The 20686-nt window shown below is 34.5% G+C and overlaps 1 protein-coding gene across 1 annotated transcript in view; it reads left to right on the top strand.

Annotated features, from left to right (window-relative positions):
- The window catches only part of CDH19 (cadherin 19), a 77652-nt gene that overhangs the window by 9368 nt on the left and 47598 nt on the right, over positions 1-20686 (top strand). The window contains exon 2 of the mRNA XM_069568428.1: positions 19374-19674. Coding sequence (XP_069424529.1) covers positions 19480-19674 — 195 coding nt within the window. The 5' untranslated portion in view covers positions 19374-19479. The remainder of the gene's footprint in view (positions 1-19373; positions 19675-20686) is intronic.

Consider the following 20686-nt stretch of genomic DNA (forward strand, 5'->3'; position numbering starts at 1 on the left):
ATTATAGTTATAAAGAAGATGTACTGAAAAAATTGATAATTGAAGAAAGGAACATTTGGTTGATATATTTGACTGGCTTTATGTAGCTACTAATACAACATCAGCAAAAATTGTCAGAGTACAAATATGTCTTTATTTACTATAGTAAGAAGTAGCTAAAAAGATTTCCAATAAGTAAAAGACAAAATAATATATTTACAATGGAAATTGAGAACTAAATAATAAATGTTGTAATAAATTCTTGTGAAACTAGAATATATTTTTGATAAGAAGGAAAATATTTTTACTTTATCTTGTCATTGTAGAGATATATAAGTTCAAATCGACAGGTGGTATTTATGTAATGAAAATAAGTAGCCAATAATGTCGTATAATCACACAAAACAAAGTTTTAGGTGAAAAATGCTTCATTTGCATGATTCTATGATTGTGGAATTCCCAACTGTTTAATTTATGGGTACAAAGCTTTTCACTAAACGTTGATGGTAAATAAATAAAGAGAAAACAAATCAAAGCTCCCTCAATAGGCAATGAGTGTATAATTGAGATTTCTTCATATGTCAGTATAATCCTAATGAGTGGCAATGAATGGACTGGGTCTATACATATCAATACAGATGAGTCTAACTCATAGATTAAATATTCAATTTGAGAAAGGCTTTACATGATATCTCATTCATGCAGATTTTTAAATGCTGAATATATGTTATTTATAAACATCCATAGAGTAGATTTTTTATCTATAGAAAAAAACTCTTTATATTCAAGATAATAGTTATCTTTTTGGTAGAAAAGGAGGAAGATTCATAATATTCATTATGTAAATATTAACATTAAAATACAAAAAGTTAATACTTCAAAAGTTTTATAACACTTTTTTCTCAAAGAAAAAATACTTATCAAAGTAAACTAATAAGTAATTGCTAAATTTTGGATGGAATTCCAATTGTTTTTAATATGTTTACGTGTGTATGTATAGATATGTAGTATAATTATGTATATACATTTTAATTACATGATAATATAATATGTATTATATATAATATATTATACACATGTTGCTTTAATGTGTGTGAGTGTTTGTGTGTGTTTTCTGTGTGTGTAACAAATTTTTGTGTCTGTAACAAGCTTTTGTGTGTGTTTGAGTCTTGGGATTTAACATACAATGAATAATTGAGAACAGTTCATGCATAGGTGCACTTTCTTTTTGAAAATTTTAGACACCCCACTATTTTATGAGTGTATGAATGTAGATTTATCTTTAGTTATATATTTCTTTTTGTATATGCTGCTCTCAACTACCTTTCATCTTTGTAATCATACATAAAGTAAAATCAATTGTAAAATATTTAATTATCTGCAGTAAAATTTTTATGTCTACTTTCCTGTTTTAAATGTTAATTAATATCATAGAATATAAACAGCCAACAAATAAATATTTTCTGCTTGCTACCTCAAATCATAGAAATGGTACTAGAGGGAACATCAGTCTATCTATCTATATTCAAATATAGCTCCAAACAAAAAAATTAATGCCTTAATTAAATTATCTCAGAAAGTAAAGATATATATTATACATCCCCCCAGGGTGGGAGGAAAGGGTCGGGGGAAAATTAAAATCTGTAATTTTCCAGGAAATTCATTATCCTAGCTAACCTTCAGTTTAAAAGTCATTCATTATAACTTTGATGAAACGAAGTTTCAAGTTTTTGTTTTTAATGGAATACCCCAAGCTGATTTTAATACTTCATAGATTGCAGCCACGCATGTAAAATATCCTGGTATTAAATGCTTGAGAAATGTACCAAGATCAGAATGCACCAGATAGATAAGGGAATCCCAAAGAAAAATATACTCAGTATAAAATATTTTAAGCATATGCTTTAAAAATACTGAAGAAATGGCAGAGGAATTAATTCAGCACCTAATATTGTGGAGAAAATATCCCAGAAAAACGAGGACTGAACTGAACTAGAGAAACCAAGATTTGATATAATGCACAAGAAGTTAACTGAATTATACAGGCTATGGAGATTTGTGGCCCATCTGACTATGCTTAATATCTTAACTTGGAAATTACTTAACTTGGGTAGCTATTTGAAATAATGTTTTTGAAATTAATATGCAAATACACTTGTCCCTGGGCACATCATATTTCTCTCCATCTCTGACCTTATTCAATTTCTTGGATCCTTTTAGGTTAGGCATTTTTATCTCTTCTGTTACTCTGACAAGTCTTTATTCCAGCTATTATCTATAGCTGGCCTCTGTGACCTCCTTTCTCTCATTAGTTTCTATAAGCTCACTTTCATCTTTCTTCTCTTTAAATGGGAGTTAATAATTAGCATCTCATTGAATTAAAGGAATATTAACTGAAAAATACAGGGAGTACCTCCTATGGTGTTAAGAATCTAGTTGGTGATTTTATGGGGGTGCTAAGCTAGGTAACCAAGTCCTCAGCAATCTCATACCAAAAATGATTGAGTCAGTGGGGGGCGCAGTCACTCATTGTCTCAAGCTTGACTGAAACTCCATCCTCTCATAACTAAAGCATCTGGTTGCCTAAAATAGGAAAGATAAAGACAAGAGAACTATTCAAATGTCTTTTACTGCTTCGGTTCTGAAACATAAATGTATGGTTTTCACTTGTATTTCATTAACAAAATAAAATGCATCAATTCAGTTCAGTTCAGTTGCTCAGTTGTGTCCGACTCTTTGTGATCCCACGAATCGCAGAACAACAGGCCTCCCTGTCCATCACCAACTCCAGGAGTTCATCCAAACTCACGTCCATAGAGTCCGTGATACCATCCAGCCATCTCATCCTCTGTCGTCCCCTTCTCCTCCTGCCCCCAATCCCTCCCAGCATCAGGGTCTTTTCCAAAGAGTCAACTCTTCACATGAGGTGGCCAAAGTATTGGAGGTTCAGCCTCAGCATCAGCCCTTCCAAAGAACACCCAGGACTGGTCTCCTTTAGGATGGACTGGTTGGATCTCCTTGTAGTCAAAGGGACTCTCAACACCACAATTCAAAAGCATGAATTCGGCACTCAGCTTTCTTGATGGTCTAACTCTCACATCCATACGTGGCCACGAGAAAAACAATACCCTTGACTAGACAGACTTTGTTGGCAATGTAATATCTCTGCTTTTTAATATGCCATTTAGGTTGGTCATAACTTTCCTTCCAAGGAGTAAGCGTCCTTAAATTTCATGGCTGCAGTCACCATCTGCAGTGATTTTGGAGACCCAAAAAATAAAGTCTGACACTCTTTCCACTGTTTCCCCATCCATTTCCCATGAAGTGATGGGACCGGATGCCATGATCTTCGTTTTCTGAATGTTGAGTTTTAAGCCAACTTTGTCACTCTCCTCTTTCACTTTCATCAAGAGCCTTTTTAGTTCCTGTTCACTTTCTGCCATAAGGGTGGTGTCATCTGCATATCTGAGGTTATTGATATTTCTCCTGACAGTCTTGATTCCAGCTTGTGCTTCTTCCAATCCAGTGTTTCTCATGATGTACTCTGCATAGAAGTTAAATAAGCAGGGTGACAATATACAGTCTTGACGTACTCCTTTTCCTATTTGGAATTAGTCTGTTGTTCCATGTCCAGTTCTAACTCTTGCCTCCTGACCTGCATATAGGTTTCTCAAGAGACAGGTCAGGTGGTCTGGTATTCCCATCTCTTTCAGAATTTTCCACAGTTGATTGTGATCCACACAGTCAAAGGCTTTGGCATAGTCAATAAAGCAGAAATGGATGTTTTTCTGGAACTCTCTTGCTTTTTCGATGATCCAGCAGATGTTGGCAATTTGATCTCTGGTTCCTCTGACTTTTCCAAATACAGTTTGAACATCTGGAAGTTCATGGTTCACGTATTGCTGAAGCCTGGCTTGTAGAATTTTGAGCATTACTTACTGGCATGTTAGATGAGTGCAGTTGTGCGGTAGTTTGAGCATTCTTTGGCATTGCCTTTCTTCGGGATTGGAATGAAAGTGACCTCTTCCAGTCCTGTGGCCACTGCTGAGTTTTCCAAATTTGCTGGCATATTGAGTGCAGCACTTTCACAGCATCATCTTTCAGGATTTGAAATAGCTCAACCGGAATAACATCATTTCCACTAGTTTTGTTCATAGTGATGCTTTCTAAGGCCCACTTGACTTCACATTCCAGGATGTCTGGCTCTAGGTGAGTGATCACACCATCATGATTATCTTAGCAGTGAAGATCTTTTTGTACAGTTTTTCTCTGTGTTCTTGTCACCTCTTCTCAATGTCTTCTGCTTCTATTAGGTCCATACCAGTTCTGTCCTTTATCATGCCCATCTTTGCATGAAATGTTCCCTTTGTATCCGTAATTTTCTTGAAGAGATCTTTAGTCTTTCCCATTTTGTTGTTTTCCTCTATTTCTTTGTACTGATCGCTGAGAAAGGCTTTCTTATCTCTTCTTGCTATTCTTTGGAACTCTGCATTCAGAGTTTTATCTTATATTCAGAGTTATATCTGCATTCAGATGCTTATAGCTTTCCTTTTCTCCTTTGCTTTTCACTTCTCTTCACAGCTATTTGTAAGGCCTCCTCAGACAGCCATTTTGCTTTCTTGCATTTCTTTTCCATGAAGATGGTCTTGATCCCTGTCTTCTGTAAAATGTCAGGAAACTCTGTTCATAGTTCATCAGGTGCTCTGTCTATCAGATCTGGTCCCTTAAATCTATTTCTCACTTCCCCTGTATAATCATAAAGGATTTGATTTAGGTCATACCTGAATGGTTTAGTGGTTTTCCCTACTTTCTTCAATTTAAGTCTGAATTTGGCAATAAGGAGTTCAGGATCTGAGCCACAGTCAGCTCCCAGTCTTGTTTTTGCTGACCGTATAGAGCTTCTTCAATTGTGGTAGGGATATTGGTAAGCTATGATAATGTCTACCATAGCAATCAAAAGATTTTCGTTCTTTTTTTACTCTCTTATTTCACATGCCAGTCACAGCTATTTCTGCTTACTAATTATTTAAATGTTAGAGATGGTTAAGGAAATCCTACAGAACTAAAGGTAGGCTTTTCTTAGTAACAGGGTGAAAGGGAAGATACCTTGTGAACAATTACAATGGTCTCTGAGACTGGAATCTCCTCATGCTACTCAGAACCTTTTCCTATAATTTTTGCAGAAATCTCAACCTTAGTATTTCCAAACCTACCTAATCTCTTTTGAATTCCAGTTAGCCATCAAGTTTTGTTAATCCAGTTTCCATATTATTCGTTGTGGTCCTCATCCATATTATCTGTTTCTGGGAACTGTGATTGACCTGACTGTTGGAATGCACTGGAGCCTTCATTTGGGCAACAAACTGTCATGGTGGATGGGAGAAACAGAACAACCATTTCAAAGTCCTGGAATTGCAGATGCCTTTCAGCACTCTTAGAAAATTAAAATTATTTCTTGAAAACTGACCTCATATTAACTAATGGTTAACATAAATAAATATAAATATGAATGAAGACATTGAGCAGGGAAACAATGCAGTAGGTAATAATAGAGTCCCCAAGATACTTCAGCTGAAATAGTTCAAGAACCTTACACTTTTACATTATTAATATCCTTGTTTCTGCATGTAAGTAAGTAGTGGTTGTGGTTTAGTTTCTCTTGTGACCCCACGGACTGAAACCTCCTGAGTCCTCTGTCCATGGGATTTCCCTGGCAAGAATACTGGAGTGGGTTGTCATTTCCTTCTCCAGGGAACCTTCCAACCCAGGGATCGAACCCCAGTCTCCTGCATTGCAGGCAGATTCTTTACTGACTGAGCCACCAGGGAAGCCCATTTAAGTAAGTAGAGAAGCTTTTAAATAGATTCACACACATGCAGAGTATCTTCTGGACTGAGTATTGAGGCAGTTCCACAACCTTGGAAAAAATAAACTTCAAGGTGCAGTCTGTAACCTTCCCCCAACCATTCTATAAGGAATGATAAAGTTGCTTATGGAATTAGGGGGTTGTTAAGAGACATTCCTTGTTTTTCTTTTGTAAAAAGATCTGTCAAATTAAAAGAGAAAAAGGAAAAGGATTTCAAACTACTTCCTCTGTGATAATATTACCACTCACAGCCCCCAGAGCCTCACATTACTGCCTGTCCAGCCCTAAGATTTTATAGAATTTGCTTGCTTCACACCTTTAGATCCTAATATGAAACATTAGATGTGCTTTTTTAAATTAATAAAGAGAAATATGTTATCTTATTTTTAAGTAGCATTTTAGAAACTAGGACTTTAAGAGTTTATTTTTTTAAGCTTTGGCACTTCCTGACCATTGCAAAGTGTGTCTTTTGATACACTATTTGGCCAAGCCTACTCAGTGATTTTCAGAAGACAGAGACATGGTATTAATTGCCATCTGCTTGTCTCTTTGAGGAGCTGGCTAAGTTGAGCTTAGTTTCAGCTTTACACAAGCTTTCAGAATACATTATATTTTATAAGTTTTCACAGATGGAATAATTATCTTTATATAACCAGGAAGAGGTCATAGAAAAGACAATTTGTAATTAGATTCAGTCACAAACTGTATAAGTGCATAGATTATCATATTTTTCATCCCTTAAGTCATAATTAGTCTTCTTTGAAAACGTAATTGTTCTGAATCACAGTGGGATCATTTTCAGCCCATATATGCCCATCCAATATCGCACATTGCTTCAAGTATGACAATGTTTATCTGTCATAGTCACTTAGCATTCTTGGAAAAAAATAATGATATTCACATCCTTTGAAAATACTTGTAGAACACATACATTAGAAACAATGTATCCTACACTATGTTTGCAATAGTCATTTATAAAAATTTTACATGTGCATGAAGTTTGCAGAAATAATAGTAGTTGACCACTTCAAAGTTTAGAAATAAAGAAATCACTACGCATTTACTACCCAGGTATAGGTTGTTATTTTTATAGAATTACTTTAAAATACTTACATAACATAATAGTGTTCTGTGTACATTGACTCATTTAATCAAGATAACCCCAAGTGATATGCCTTATTTTCATTGTCATTTTTCATATGACAAAACTGAGGTATGTAGTTAGTGTTAGTCGCTCAGTCGTGTGCGACTCTTTGAGATCCCATGGACTGAAGGTCCCTCTGTCCATGGGATTTCCCAGGCAAGAATAGCAGAGCAGGTATTGCCCAGTCACACAGTAGTGGATGGTGGGGCTGATCTTGTCATAGACATCTTTGCTCCACAGGTGGCGCTCTTAACCCCATTGAGCGGGCTTAGAAAATTGCATTTCAACATTTGGGAGAATCACCTCACTCAGGAAATAGTAAACTCTTGATCTTCATTATGGTGCTACATAACCTTACTTTATGTAAAATAGCTTCATAATTCATTATAAAACTATGTGTATAACTGTATAAACTAAATAAATATTAATACTGAAAAATAGAAATGTATATTCTTTTACTCCATTTATAATTCTTCAATTCAGAAATGATTTCTATTTGCATTTGAGGGCATGGTCTTCCAGGCTTTCTTCTCTGAATTTGTCTACATTTATGGTCAAATTAATGGAGTCATTTTCTACGTAATTTCTTTTTTTCACCTAGCAATGTGTTACACCATATTTCCATTTCATTAAGGGCCTTTACAGCATAACATTTAGTAGCTGAATAGCATTATGTTAACATGAATTTCAGGCTTACCTGGTAGCTCAGTTGATAAAGAATCTGCCTGAAATGCAGGAGACCTGGGTTCGATTCCTGGGTTGGGAAGATTCCCTGGAGAAGGGAATGGAAAGCCACTCCAGTGTTCTTGCCTGGAGAATCCCATGGACAGAGGAGTGTGGCAGGCTACCGTCCATGGCTTCACAAAAGTTGGACACAACTTAGCAACTAAACCACCACCAACATGAATTTTGAAACTTATTTTTTTATTCACTCCTTTCTTTGTCATCTATGAGAGCACTTTTTTATATCTTCTCCAAATAATTAGATACAAGGTATTCAGGCATTTTCCCAGTGTTTTGAAATTACACAATGATAGAAAAATATAGAGAAATATTTATGAGTTTATCTCCTGAAATACTGTATTAGAATATCTTTTTAGGTATTAGAAATAGAGCACTGTTTTATTCATCTATATTACATGTTTTCATGAGAATGTTATATGAAAAAAATTTCAGAAAATAAAGTTTTTTTACTTTGAGAAATAGCCAGTGGACCTGCAATGGCTAAATTAAAATTAAATTACAAAACTGGTAAAGACATAGTTAAGTTTTGTACATATTAATTGCTTTGGCAACATGTAGTGAGGAATATAGTCAAAAGGAGTTCAGGTGAACCTTCAGTAGAGAGTTATACAAAGATTTAGCCTTGAAGTTATAAGAATGAATCCCATTTTGGTAGCTTGTGGAAGGGAAATAAAAGGTGGGATACCAGATTTTTTAAAATGAGATTTTGCCAGTGTATATCATCAACTGAAATCTGTATCTTCCCATTGTGGAATATTTCGCATGGGCATTTTCAATCTTATCAATGCACAGCCTTCACATGGGGCTCATTAATCCACAGCTCTCCCTGAAAGTGAGTGAAAGTCGCTCAGCTGTGTCTGACTCTTTGTGACCCCACGGACTCCCCTCACTGCTGCTCCAAAACAGAGCTCACAACAGCCAGCCCAGGAATGAACTGACTCTACATTTTAGGACACCGCACAAGTAGTGTTGGAGAAGGCTATAGTGTCAAAGAGGGCTTAGGTGATTTCAGCCATTACATTGCTTCATCTGTAGCATACACTGTCAATTCCACAGTAAATAAGTAAAATATAAGTCTAATGAGAATTCATAAACAGAACAAAGAAAAGGGTCTTTTACATTCTAAATCTCTTAAGAAAGAGTTAACACATGGTTAATTATAATTTTTGGTTCAAAAATTGTCTTCCTTCTCACTTATATCTGCAAGCTATATCCACTCATTTCTTAGTATAATCCTATTAGCAGTTTTGAGAAAGCCATATAAAAGCCTTTATTTATAATGTCACTCTAAGAGACTGCCAAGTTTCCCTTGATTTTTAAGAGATCACAAATAGGATTAAGTTTCTATATTTATCTGATCCACACTTCCCCAGCTCCAACTTTTATCTTCCCCCACACAGACACCAAATCCATCATTCTGACTTATTCTTTCCTTTGCTTTGTGACCTCAAGAATCTTTAGAGTAAGAGGGAAAATGATGGTGTAAAAGGAGATAATAAAAAACATTTTATTATGTCTAGTTTCAAGACTGGTCCAAAAGTTAAAATGCAATTTAAAGAACTTTATTCAGCTTTAATAACATGAACTACCCAAGACAGATGTCATACACAATGTTAGAAATCTATGCATTTCCTTTCTTCTATTCAGGAAAATGCAAAGTATATTGTAGACTCTAAGACCTTAAAATTAGATATACAATCCTACCTCTATTTAGTATTATGTAGATCACTTAAAATTTCTCAATAGACATCCCTTCATATGTGAGCATAATATATTATATGAAATATACTTTTCTATATTGAAATCATATGATTCTACTTGGATATATTATATTGATGCTTATAATAATAATGTTATTCAAATATTAATAACTTTATTAGACAACATTGTGTTAATATCAATGCCACCTAATTTTAATATATATTTTGAAAAATACTATGCTATACATTTTATTTAATATTACACATATGTCTAGATACTGGCACTAATATTAAATCCAAACAAGCTAACATGATTCAGAGTAATGGTATGGTTTTCTCTATATTGACATATTATGCATGGGGGGATAATATATGTATATACTGTATAATATATACAGTATTTTATACCATATATAGTATAATTATGATACATAATTATTATATAAATATAAAAATTGCATACATATATACAGTGTATGTATATAAGGGGGAATACATGTAAATATATGTATACTTATACCTGATACATTTTGTTGTACAGCAGAAACCAACACAACACTGTAAAGCAGTTCTCCTCCAATCAAAAATAAAAATTTAACAAAGAAAGAAATATTATACAGATTCATATTCCTGTATTCACCTGATTGGAAAATAAAACCAGGATTGCTGACGTATCAGAAATGTCACTGGCTATTTCTCTAGGGCCCAATTCAGACATATTAATTGATAACAGTTTTCCTTATTAGCCTGGACTCAGCTCTGGGTGTCTCTCAGTCTGACACCGTTGACAGCTGCCAACACTCTTCATTCAAAAATGAACCATTATTTGCAACAATTTTTCGTTCCCCTAAAATGTATGACCACTATAGAAAATTTGGAACATGGAAGATTGCAAACAAAGCCATAATAGTTCCTCATTCAAATATGCTTACTGACACCATTTCATCCTATTTTTATACTGAGTTTCAAACGACAGGGTATTGTATTCCTATCTGTTTTGTTAGGATACAGATGCATGAAATAGTGATAACTTAACTTTTAAACATTTCCATCATACACTTAAGCTGAAAAAAATAACATAAGGTAGATCAATCATTCAAGTTTAATGGATATTATGTTTTGATAGCTCTAGGTTGTATCAGAGGAAAAAAAATGCCACAGATATTTCTAAACTTCAAATGTTAAACCAGTTTCTCTTTCTCCTATCATCTTAACTACCATCATAAAATCTGTGTATTATTTTTCTTTTCTTAGGCTTAGTTTAGAAAACCAACTTATGAGAATAATTTATAATGTATCACCTTATAATTTTGAAACATTTGGTAGCATTCAGTTCAGTCACTCAGTCGTGTCCAACTCTTTGCGACCCCATGAATAGCAGCACGCCAGGCCTCCCTGTCCATCACCATCTCCCAGAGTTCACTCAGACTCACTTCCATCGAGTCAGTGATGCCATCCAGCCATCTCATCCTTGGTCGTCCCCTTCTCCTCCTGCCCCCAATCCCTCCCAGCATCAGAGTCTTTTCCAATGAGTCAGCTCTTCTCAGGAGGTGGCCAAAGTACTGGAGTTTCAGCTTTAGCATCATTCCTTCCAAAGAAATCCCAGGGCTGATCTCCTTCAGAATGGACTGGTTGGATCTCCTTGAAGTCCAAGGGACTCTCAAGAGTCTTCTCCAACACCACAGTTCAAAAGCATCAATTCTTCGGCACTTAGCCTTCTTCCCAGTCCAACTCTCACATCCATACACGACTACTGGAAAAACCATAGCCTTGACTAGACGGACCTTAGGCAACAAAGTAATGTCTCTGCTTTTGAATATACTATCTAGGTTGGTGATAACTTTTCTTCCAAGGAGTAAGCGTCTTTTAATTTCATGGCTGCAGTCACCATCTGCAGTGATTTTGGAGTCCAAAAAAATAAAGTCTGACACTCTTTCCACTGTTTCCCCATTTATTTCCCATGAAGTGATGGGACAGGATGCCATGATCTTCATTTTCTGAATGTTGAGCTTTAAGCCAACTTTTCGACTCTCCTCTTTCAGTTTCATCAAGAGGCTTTTTAGCTCCTCTTCACTTTCTGCCATAAGGGTGGTGTCATCTGCATATCTGAGGTTATTGATATTTCTCCCGGCAATCTTGATTCCAGCTTGTGTTTCTTCCAATCCAGCGTTTCTCATGATGTACTCTGCATTTAAGTTAAATAAGCAGGATGACAATATACAACCTTGACGTACTCCTTTTCCTATTTGGAACCGGTCTGTTGTTCCATGTGCAGTTTTAACTGTTGCTTCCTGACCTGCATACAGATTTCTTAAGAGGCAAGTCAGGTGGTTTGGTGTTCCATGGTGCCTTAATTTGAACTTCAATTTTTTATACATTTTTTCCTGCATAATTCAGTTTATATTTGCCTCTAAGTGGACAAATTTAAAATTTTATTTGAGGTATAAAGTGGTAAAGAAAATAGCTGTTAGTTTATAAAGTAAACTAGCTTTTAAATAATACTAAATTTAGACAAATTATCTCCACCGTGTCCATGTATGTGCTCAGTTGTGTCCAATTCTTCATGACCGTGTGGAGTGTAGTCTGCCAGGGTCCTCTGTCCATGGAATTTTCCAGGCCAGAATATTGGAGAAGGTTGCCATTTTTTCTCCAGGAAATCTTCCTGATGAAGAGATCAAACAAGAGTCTTTTGTGTCTCTTGCACTATAGGTGAATTCTTTACCTTTGAGCCATCTGGTATGCCAATTCAGTGGTTGCCCAAATTTTTAATTTCATTAATTTATTATAGAGTTCTGTTTTTTGTATATTTCATCAACTGCTGGTACTAAAATATTTAATACTTTCTGTGCATCATATTGATTTTATAAATATAAAATAAATTATTGTTATTTTTATTGTTGAAAATATGTTTTAAATACAGTTAAAATGCAGTGCAAATACTCATTAACCAATTTCAAGAATATTAATTATCAGGAGGACCAAAAATTATCAGTTGTTGACCAGAAAAACAATGACAAGCAAAAGTAGCAATATTTTTATTTATCATCTAATAACCAATTCATATTAAATGTTAGAGATTTATAAAAATGTAAGGATAAGAATGTGTTTCTACAAATCAAGATCTAGACAATGTCCTCACTTTACACTTGCTCTTGTATCTTAAACATCTTTTAATCTAGCACAATGTCTTCTTTAAAACCCTACACTTTTTTGGTCAAACTACTAACATGTTGAAGCCTCCCCAATACTGTCCCTCTATGTTGTCACTGAGCACACAGGCTTTGGGTTCCCTGCCTCATATAACAAATTCCCACTGGAACTTTCAATGCAAAAAGACAGACTTTTGGACACAGTGGGGGAAGGGGAGAGTGGGGATCTTCCCCATCCAGAGATCGAACTTGGGTCTTCTGCGTTGCTCGTTTATTCTTTACTGTCTGAGCCAGCAGGAAAGCCCTAATGCATACGTTTGAGTGCAAAAGAACAGACTTTTGGATGCAATAGTGGGGAGGAAAAGGTAGGAAGATTTGAGAGAGTAGCATTGAAATAAATCAGATTTTTTTAGCAGCAGTAATGAGGGATAACTGACAGAACAAACCACACATATTCAAGTTAATTTGGGTTCCTTTGGGATATTTATACTTCTGTGAGACCATAATCACAGTCAAGATAATGAACAAAGCCATCACCTCTCGATTTTCTCTTAAGACCCTTGGTATTCCCTCCTTCTTCTCCAGCTCAATGCTCTCTCAAGAATTTACCTGTTTTCTGTCATTGTAATAGGTTTGAATTTTCTAGAATTTTATACAGATGGAAACACGCAATCTGAATTATCTTTTGTCAAGCTTCTTTCATTCAGCGTAACTATTGGGGATGTTACTTTGTGCATCAATAGTTCATTTATTTTTACTATTCAGCACGATTACACCCCATGGATGTACCACACTTAATACATTGAATTGTTGCTAGTCATTTGATTTGTAGTCAGTTGGGCAATTTTAAATAAAGCTGTTTTAAACATTTTGAAGGAGATCAGCCCTGGGATTTCTTTGAAAGGAATGATGCTAAAGCTGAAACTCCAATCCTTTGGCCATCTCATGCAAAGAGTTGACTCATTGGAAAAGACTCTGATGCTGGGAGGGATTGGGGGCAGCAGGAGAAGGGGACGACCCAGGATGAGATGGCTGGATGGCATCACTGACTCGATGGACGTGAGTCTGAGTGAACTCCGGGAGATGGTGATGGACAGGGAGGCCTGGCGTGCTGCGATTCATGGGGTCGCAGAGCCAGATACGACTGAGCGACTGAACTGAACTGAACTGAAACATTCTGGTAAATATCTTTGCTTGGACGTGTAATTTTATTCATCTGTGGCAAATATCTGAGAATAGAATGGCTGGGTCACATGGCTGGTGTATATTCAAGTTTTTAACTTAAAAACCTGTTTTCTACACCAGTTGTGCCAGCTTCCATTCTCACCAGCAGCACATGAGAACTATATCCCATTTGGTACAGCAATCTATAGTCTTAATTATTTGATGATGATTGATTGTGCTTTTAATTTTCTTTTTATTCTCAGAGATTTTTCTTGTTCAGTTCGCATTTCAATAGAGGAGGCCAGTGTTAACTACACCACAATTATAACTATTTACTTCTCGTTAGTTCTATTGATATTTGCTTCATGTATTCCAAAGCTCTGGTATTAAATTCGCTTATGTTTGGGAATGTTAGGCCTATTTGATAAATTTCCTTTTATAGTCTTTGTAAATGCTCTTGTTATGTCAAATGATATAACTCTTATCTTGAGGTCTTGTTTCTGAGATACTGATACAGCATTTCCACTAACTTATGACTATTATTTTATGGTACATTTTTCTCCTCCTTGTCCTTACAGCCTATCTGTGTATTTATAATTACATGCTTTGTTTAGTACATTGTTGGGTTAAGTTTTTAAATTCCAAACTGACAAACACTGCATGTTATTTGTAGTGTTTTGTTAATCTCATTTTACTGCAGTGACTTATTTGGTTGAAGTTGCTATACAATCTTGAGTTTACTTCTTCTCCTGCATTCTCCTGTTTATTATTGCACTAATAAAAAATTTCTAGAATCTTACTTTCCCTTTCTTGGTCCCATGATATGGCATTTTGTTTATTTTCAGTGATTGCTCTAGTGAATTTGGTGTGCATGCATCATTTCTCACAACAGCCTACTTGAGCAATTGCTTTATCTATAATGTAATAAGTTGAATAATAGATAATGTAATTTCCCACATCCCTTTATTTTCACCATTATCAGCACTGATTTTATTCTACATGTTATATACCATGTAATATTGTTATTAATTTATAAATAATATATATTTTTAAAGTATTAATAAAAATAAAAAATAGCCTTTTATATTTATCTATACATATTTAATATTTCCTTCTAATTCGTCATTTTATGTTGGTCCACATGTCCTTCATTCTGAAGAGTTTCCAGTTAATAGTTTTACAGTGCAGTTGTGCTGTTGATTAATTCTAATGTGCTTTATAGTACCTTGATTTTGAAGGATATATAATTATAGGTTGGAAGGTTTTCTCTCAGAACTTTATGGGCTTCACTCTCTTTTCATCAGTAATTTCTGATGAGCATTTAATAGACATTCTCATTGTTTCCTTTTTTATCTTTACATTTTATTTTTAGTAATTTTACAATAACATGATTTTCTTTGATTTTTCTTTTACTTGTTTGTTGAGTGTCTTTTTAAGTGTGGTATTGTTCTGCACATTTGAAAAACCATTGGTTATTATTATTTTCTCTCTTTTCTCTCTTGGATTCCAATTATATAAATATTATACTATTGGAAATTATTCCATAGTTATTGAAATTATCTTTATTGTTAAAAATCATTTTTTCTCCTGCTGCTATTATCTCTCTACTTTAATTTGAAAAATTTAAAAAATAATCTTTAAAATCAATGGTATTTTCTTCTATAATGTTTGATCTTTTGATATAACCATTTTGATCTTAGGTATTACATCATTCAGTTCTAGGAGTTTCATTTTTTTTTCTTTCTTTTTTGTGTTTCATTATGTGGTCACTAAAATATTTGATTTAGACAGTTATCATCAATAACCGGCAAAACTTTAAAAGAAAGAGTGATGAGGAAATTCATAATAAATGGTTCAAGTGCCAGTACATGAAGCTAATAATGAAACTTAGGAACAAGAACACATCAAGACTGGAAATAACATGTGACAAAAGTAAGAAATTTTTGCCTTCAGATATGAAGCAATATTAAATGTAGAGTATCAGTTATGAGTATTGTTGACAAATATGTAAAATTGCATCTAATCAAGATTCTACTAATTTAAAGTGAATAAAGAAATATATTAAACCACACTGTGGGGATGCAGTCAGAAAAATCCATAATGTGGGAAAATCCATGGGATCAATTACTTTTCTCAACACATAAATGGAAAGAAAAGTTAAATTTAGTGTGATGAGACTTGTGGGTTAACTGAGATTTAACAAATGTCTCAACAAACTACATGGTGTGTAAATAGCTGAATCTTGACTCAAAGATGTTTAAATAATTTTAATTTGAGTATTGTTTGAATATTTGATTGTATTGAAGACATTCTAAAATTTTAGTAGTTAATTTTGATTTTTAAAAAAGGTACACACTTCCAGAACTATGTTGAATAGTAGCGGTGAAAGTGGACACCCTTGTCTTGTTCCTGACTTTAGGGGAAATGCTTTCAATTTTTCACCATTGAGGATAATGTTTGCTGTGGGTTTGTCATAGATAGCTTTTATTATGTTGAGGTATGTTCCTTCTATTCCTGCTTTCTGGAGAGTTTTTATCATAAATGGATGTTGAATTTTGTCAAAGGCCTTCTCTGCATCTATTGAGATAATCATATGGTTTTTATTTTTCAATTTGTTAATGTGGTGAATTACATTGATTGATTTGCAGATATTGAAGAATCCTTGCATCCCTGGGATAAAGCCCACTTGGTCATGGTGTATGATCTTTTTAATGTATTGTTGGATTCTGATTGCTAGAATTTTGTTGAGGATTTTTGCATCTATGTTCATCAGTGATATTGGCCTGTAGTTTTCTTTTTTTGTGACATCTTTGTCAGGTTTTGGTATTAGGGTGATGGTGGCCTCATAGAATGAGTTTGGGAGTTTTCCTTCCTCTGCAATTTTCTGGAAGAGTTTGAGGAGGATAGGTGTTAGCTCTTCTCGAAATTTTTGGTAGAATTCAGCTGTGAAGCCGTCTGGACCTGGGCTTTTGTTTGCTGGAAGATTTCTGATTACAGTTTCAATTTCCGTGCTTGTGATGGGTCTGTTAAGATTTTCTATTTCTTCCTGGTTCAGTTTTGGAAAATTGTACTTTTCTAAGAATTTGTCCATTTCTTCCACGTTGTCCATTTTATTGGCATACAACTGCTGATAGTATGGGGAGGGAGGTGGGAGGGGGGTTCATGTTTGGGAACGCATGTAAGAATTAAAGATATTAAAATTTTAAAAATAAACTAAAAAGTAAAAAAAAGGTACACACATACACACATATATACATATGCCATGTGTGCCTAAGTTTGCTTGTGTGTGTAATGAATCATTAAAATGATAGGACATTTCAAAATTTTTTTAATATCAGGAAATAGGCGTGTATACAGATTAAGCAAGACTGATCATGTCTTGATAATTTTGAACCTAAATGATGGCATACAGCTGTTCATTATACTATTTTGTGCTTAAATGTATGAAGATACTATAATATAAAGTTAACTTTGATGGTATTTACCTGACATTTTAAGTGTAATACATATCACTGCTAGTGATAGTTTTCCAAATTTATACAAATTATCTTTTCATAAAGAAAACTGTACTTGTTCCAAATGTTTTCATTGTTCATTGCTATCAGAAATATGTGTTTTATCGATTTCTAAGCAACAGACATAATTAAAATTTCAAATATTGAACATAGGGTAAAATTAATATTTAATTTTTACCACAGGTGAATTTTTTCTTTATTTTCATTAAGTAAACTTATAACAAAGAATATATCTGCTTGAAGGAATTAGAGAGGGACCATGGAATTCCCATTAACAACAGTATGTTTTTTGTTAATTAGCCTTTTTTAACATCTCTTACTAACAGGAGCCAAAGACCTATGAAATCTATCAGGGACAATCAAAGATACATGGAGAAAATTCAAACAAGGTCATATGAAAGACTCCTAACTGAAAAAGATTTTATGACTTTTCTGTTGATTAGGGCATTGTTAGATCTGACAAAACTATTTTTCTTCTGTGAAAGTGAAAGTGAAGTCGCTCAGTCGTGTCCGACTCTTTGTGACCCCGTGGACTGTAGCCCACCAGGCTCCTTTGTCCGTGGGATTCTCCAGGCAAGAATACTGGAGTGGGTTGCCATTTCCTTCTCCAGGGATTTTTCTTCCTTAATCCCAACAAAGCCAATTTGGTTATGTGGAGACTATGTAAATATGGGAAATGAAAAGTTATTCTGTTTCATTTAAAGGTGAGAATTACCAATCATGTCATGGAGAGTTGGTATGATCAGTATCAGGTAAATGGAAAGTTCTAAATGGAAAAGTCCCTAGCTTGTTTTTTGTTTTCTTTGTTTGTTTGTTTTTGTCTTAATTTTTTAAATTCATTTTTATTTATTTATTTTAGTTGGAGGCTAATTACTTTACAATATTGTATTGGTTTTTGCCATATAGTGACATGAATCAGCCATGAGTGTACACGTGTTCCCCATCCTGAACCCCCTCTTCTCTCCCTCCCCATCCCATCCCTCTGGGTCATCCCAATGCACCAGCCCTGAGCACCCTGATTTATGCATTGAACCTGGACTGGCGATCTGTTTCACATATGATAATAAATATGTTTCAATGTTATTCTCTCAAATCATCCCATCCTCACCTTCTATTTAAATACTGAAAGACCTTTCATCTCCATTTTACTTATTATAAACATTTAGCCATGTTACCCAAGCACTGAGATTTTTATTTTATTTTTTATAAATGGTTTTCTTTCTTTGTTAAGATGAAAAACATTTCTTTGGTATATATTTGCAATATAAAAATATCTTAGAGTTTCTATTTGCAAAGTATTTCATAACATCAAGATTATGAATCAGTATAAAATTTTAAGTCCCCCAGGTCTTAAGCTGAATTTTCTTTTTTTTCTATTTAATTATCTATGTAAAATATCATAATTTAAGAAACTGAATTGAAAAAGAGAAATGTCACATTTTTACCTGGTTTGATAGTTGATTTAATGGAGTTTGAGTTTTACTGAAATAGAAAGAAGTAAGCTAGTTAAACTTTTAAAAATTTATCAGTGCCAGTTATCAGTCAAGGAGATTGGTAGGGCAACTTTTCCACCTTCAGGCAGATTTATAACAATAACTAGGCAGAAATTTGTAATTGTTCCATTCAAATTATTCCTACAAAATATGATTAACTAGCTTACCTGGAAAATAAATGCATATTTTGTCCCATTTTTACAGATGCAAAAGTTTTATCCTGCCTTCAATAATTCTGTGAGAAAGTGTTTTGTTTTTAGGTGATTCAGGATAATTTATTTATTATTTTTTTAGATTTATTTATTCTAATTGGAGGCTAATTACTTTACAGTATTGTAGTGGTTTTTGCCATACATTGACATGAATCTGCCATGGGTGTACACATGTTCCCCATCCTGAACCCCCCTCACCTCCCTCCCCATCCCATCCCTCAGGGTCATCCCAGCACACGAGCCCTGAGCACCCTGCCTCATGCACCAAACCTGGACTGGCGATCTGTTTCACATATGATAATATACATATTTCAGTATTCTCTCACATCATCCCACCCTCACTTTCTCCCACAGAGTCAAAGTGTTATTTTTTAAATCTCAAAATATTGTTTTATTCTGTTCTCTAGGAATATGGAAGATACGTAAGAGTTGAAAATATTACAAGAGAGCTTAAGAGTTTTGTTTGCAGCACACTATTTCCCCTGGAGAGTACCATTTGGAATCCAGAGCAAAATGAATTGTTGGTTATTGCTGCCTTTTATGTTTGGAATTCCTCTCCTATGGCCTTGCATTATAGCAACAGAAAACTCTAAAACAGAGGAGGTGAGGCACCCAGCGGGATCTCACTTGAGAATCAGGCGTGGCTGGATGTGGAACCAGTTTTTTGTACCAGAGGAAATGAATAAGACCAGACATCACATTGGCCAGGTACTGATTTTCTGAAAGTGCTACTGGAAATAACCTTGTAAATCTAATCGAATGAGTTGTGGAGGCTTCAGTATTTGATGAATTTTTCATTTTCTCAGTGGAACTATTAGAAAGGCTCAAACAACAGCATAACTGATTGTTTAATATTTGCAAACACCAAAAATATTCACAAAACTTGAAGAAGAGAGAAAGCTCTGCATTTCAAATTTCACTTTAGTCTCTCATGTGAAAATGCAGCCTTTATCAACATCTGGAAATCTGATGGTGTTATTTTTGGTAATGGATCAAAGCAACAGTAATGTTTACCAACAGTATTTAGCTGTATTTTCCATTATGCTAAGTGGCTGTTGATTTACTCCTCATTAATTTTTAATGAAATAGATTAATACCAAATACTTTTATAGTCATGTAGCTTGAAGAACCTACACACTTCATTTGATTAGTGAAGTTGAAGTAAAATGAATAATTATTTCACTTCTCTCTATAAAAACATTTTAAGAAAATGTCCTTAATGACACAAAACATTTCCTATTCATGTTTTCAGTTTTTATTCTTAGTTGATTTTCTTTAAACAGAGGTAATTATAATATCATGTCTTCTTCTCTGTAAGGCTCTTTCTCTGGATGAATGAACTCAAATAAGTTTAACCACTAATTAACTAGCACTAAAATTTAATTGGGCCCAAAGGGTGAAGCACTCAAAATTCATTAACTCCCTCCTTCTAGCCCTTTCAAAAGAACTTCTGTGTTAGTGTGTTGTCTGGATTCCACATGAGTTCATCTAGCCCATTAGCCAAATATATGACTACATTCAACCAACGACCTTGGTTAGGATTTTAGGCCAATTTCAGTCATTGGGGTGTGTGTGTGTGTGTGTGTGTGTGTGTGTGTGTGTGTGTGTGTGTATCTGGTATAAGTAATATTTCTCACGCCTTTTTTGACTTTCAGTGGTAAGGCTCTAAGGGAAGTGCATCAGTGCAATCAAAATGAGGACTAGTGATGTGATTAATTCA

The sequence above is a fragment of the Ovis canadensis genome, chromosome 23, assembly GCF_042477335.2.
Source record: "Ovis canadensis isolate MfBH-ARS-UI-01 breed Bighorn chromosome 23, ARS-UI_OviCan_v2, whole genome shotgun sequence".
Lineage (NCBI taxonomy): Eukaryota > Metazoa > Chordata > Mammalia > Artiodactyla > Bovidae > Ovis > Ovis canadensis.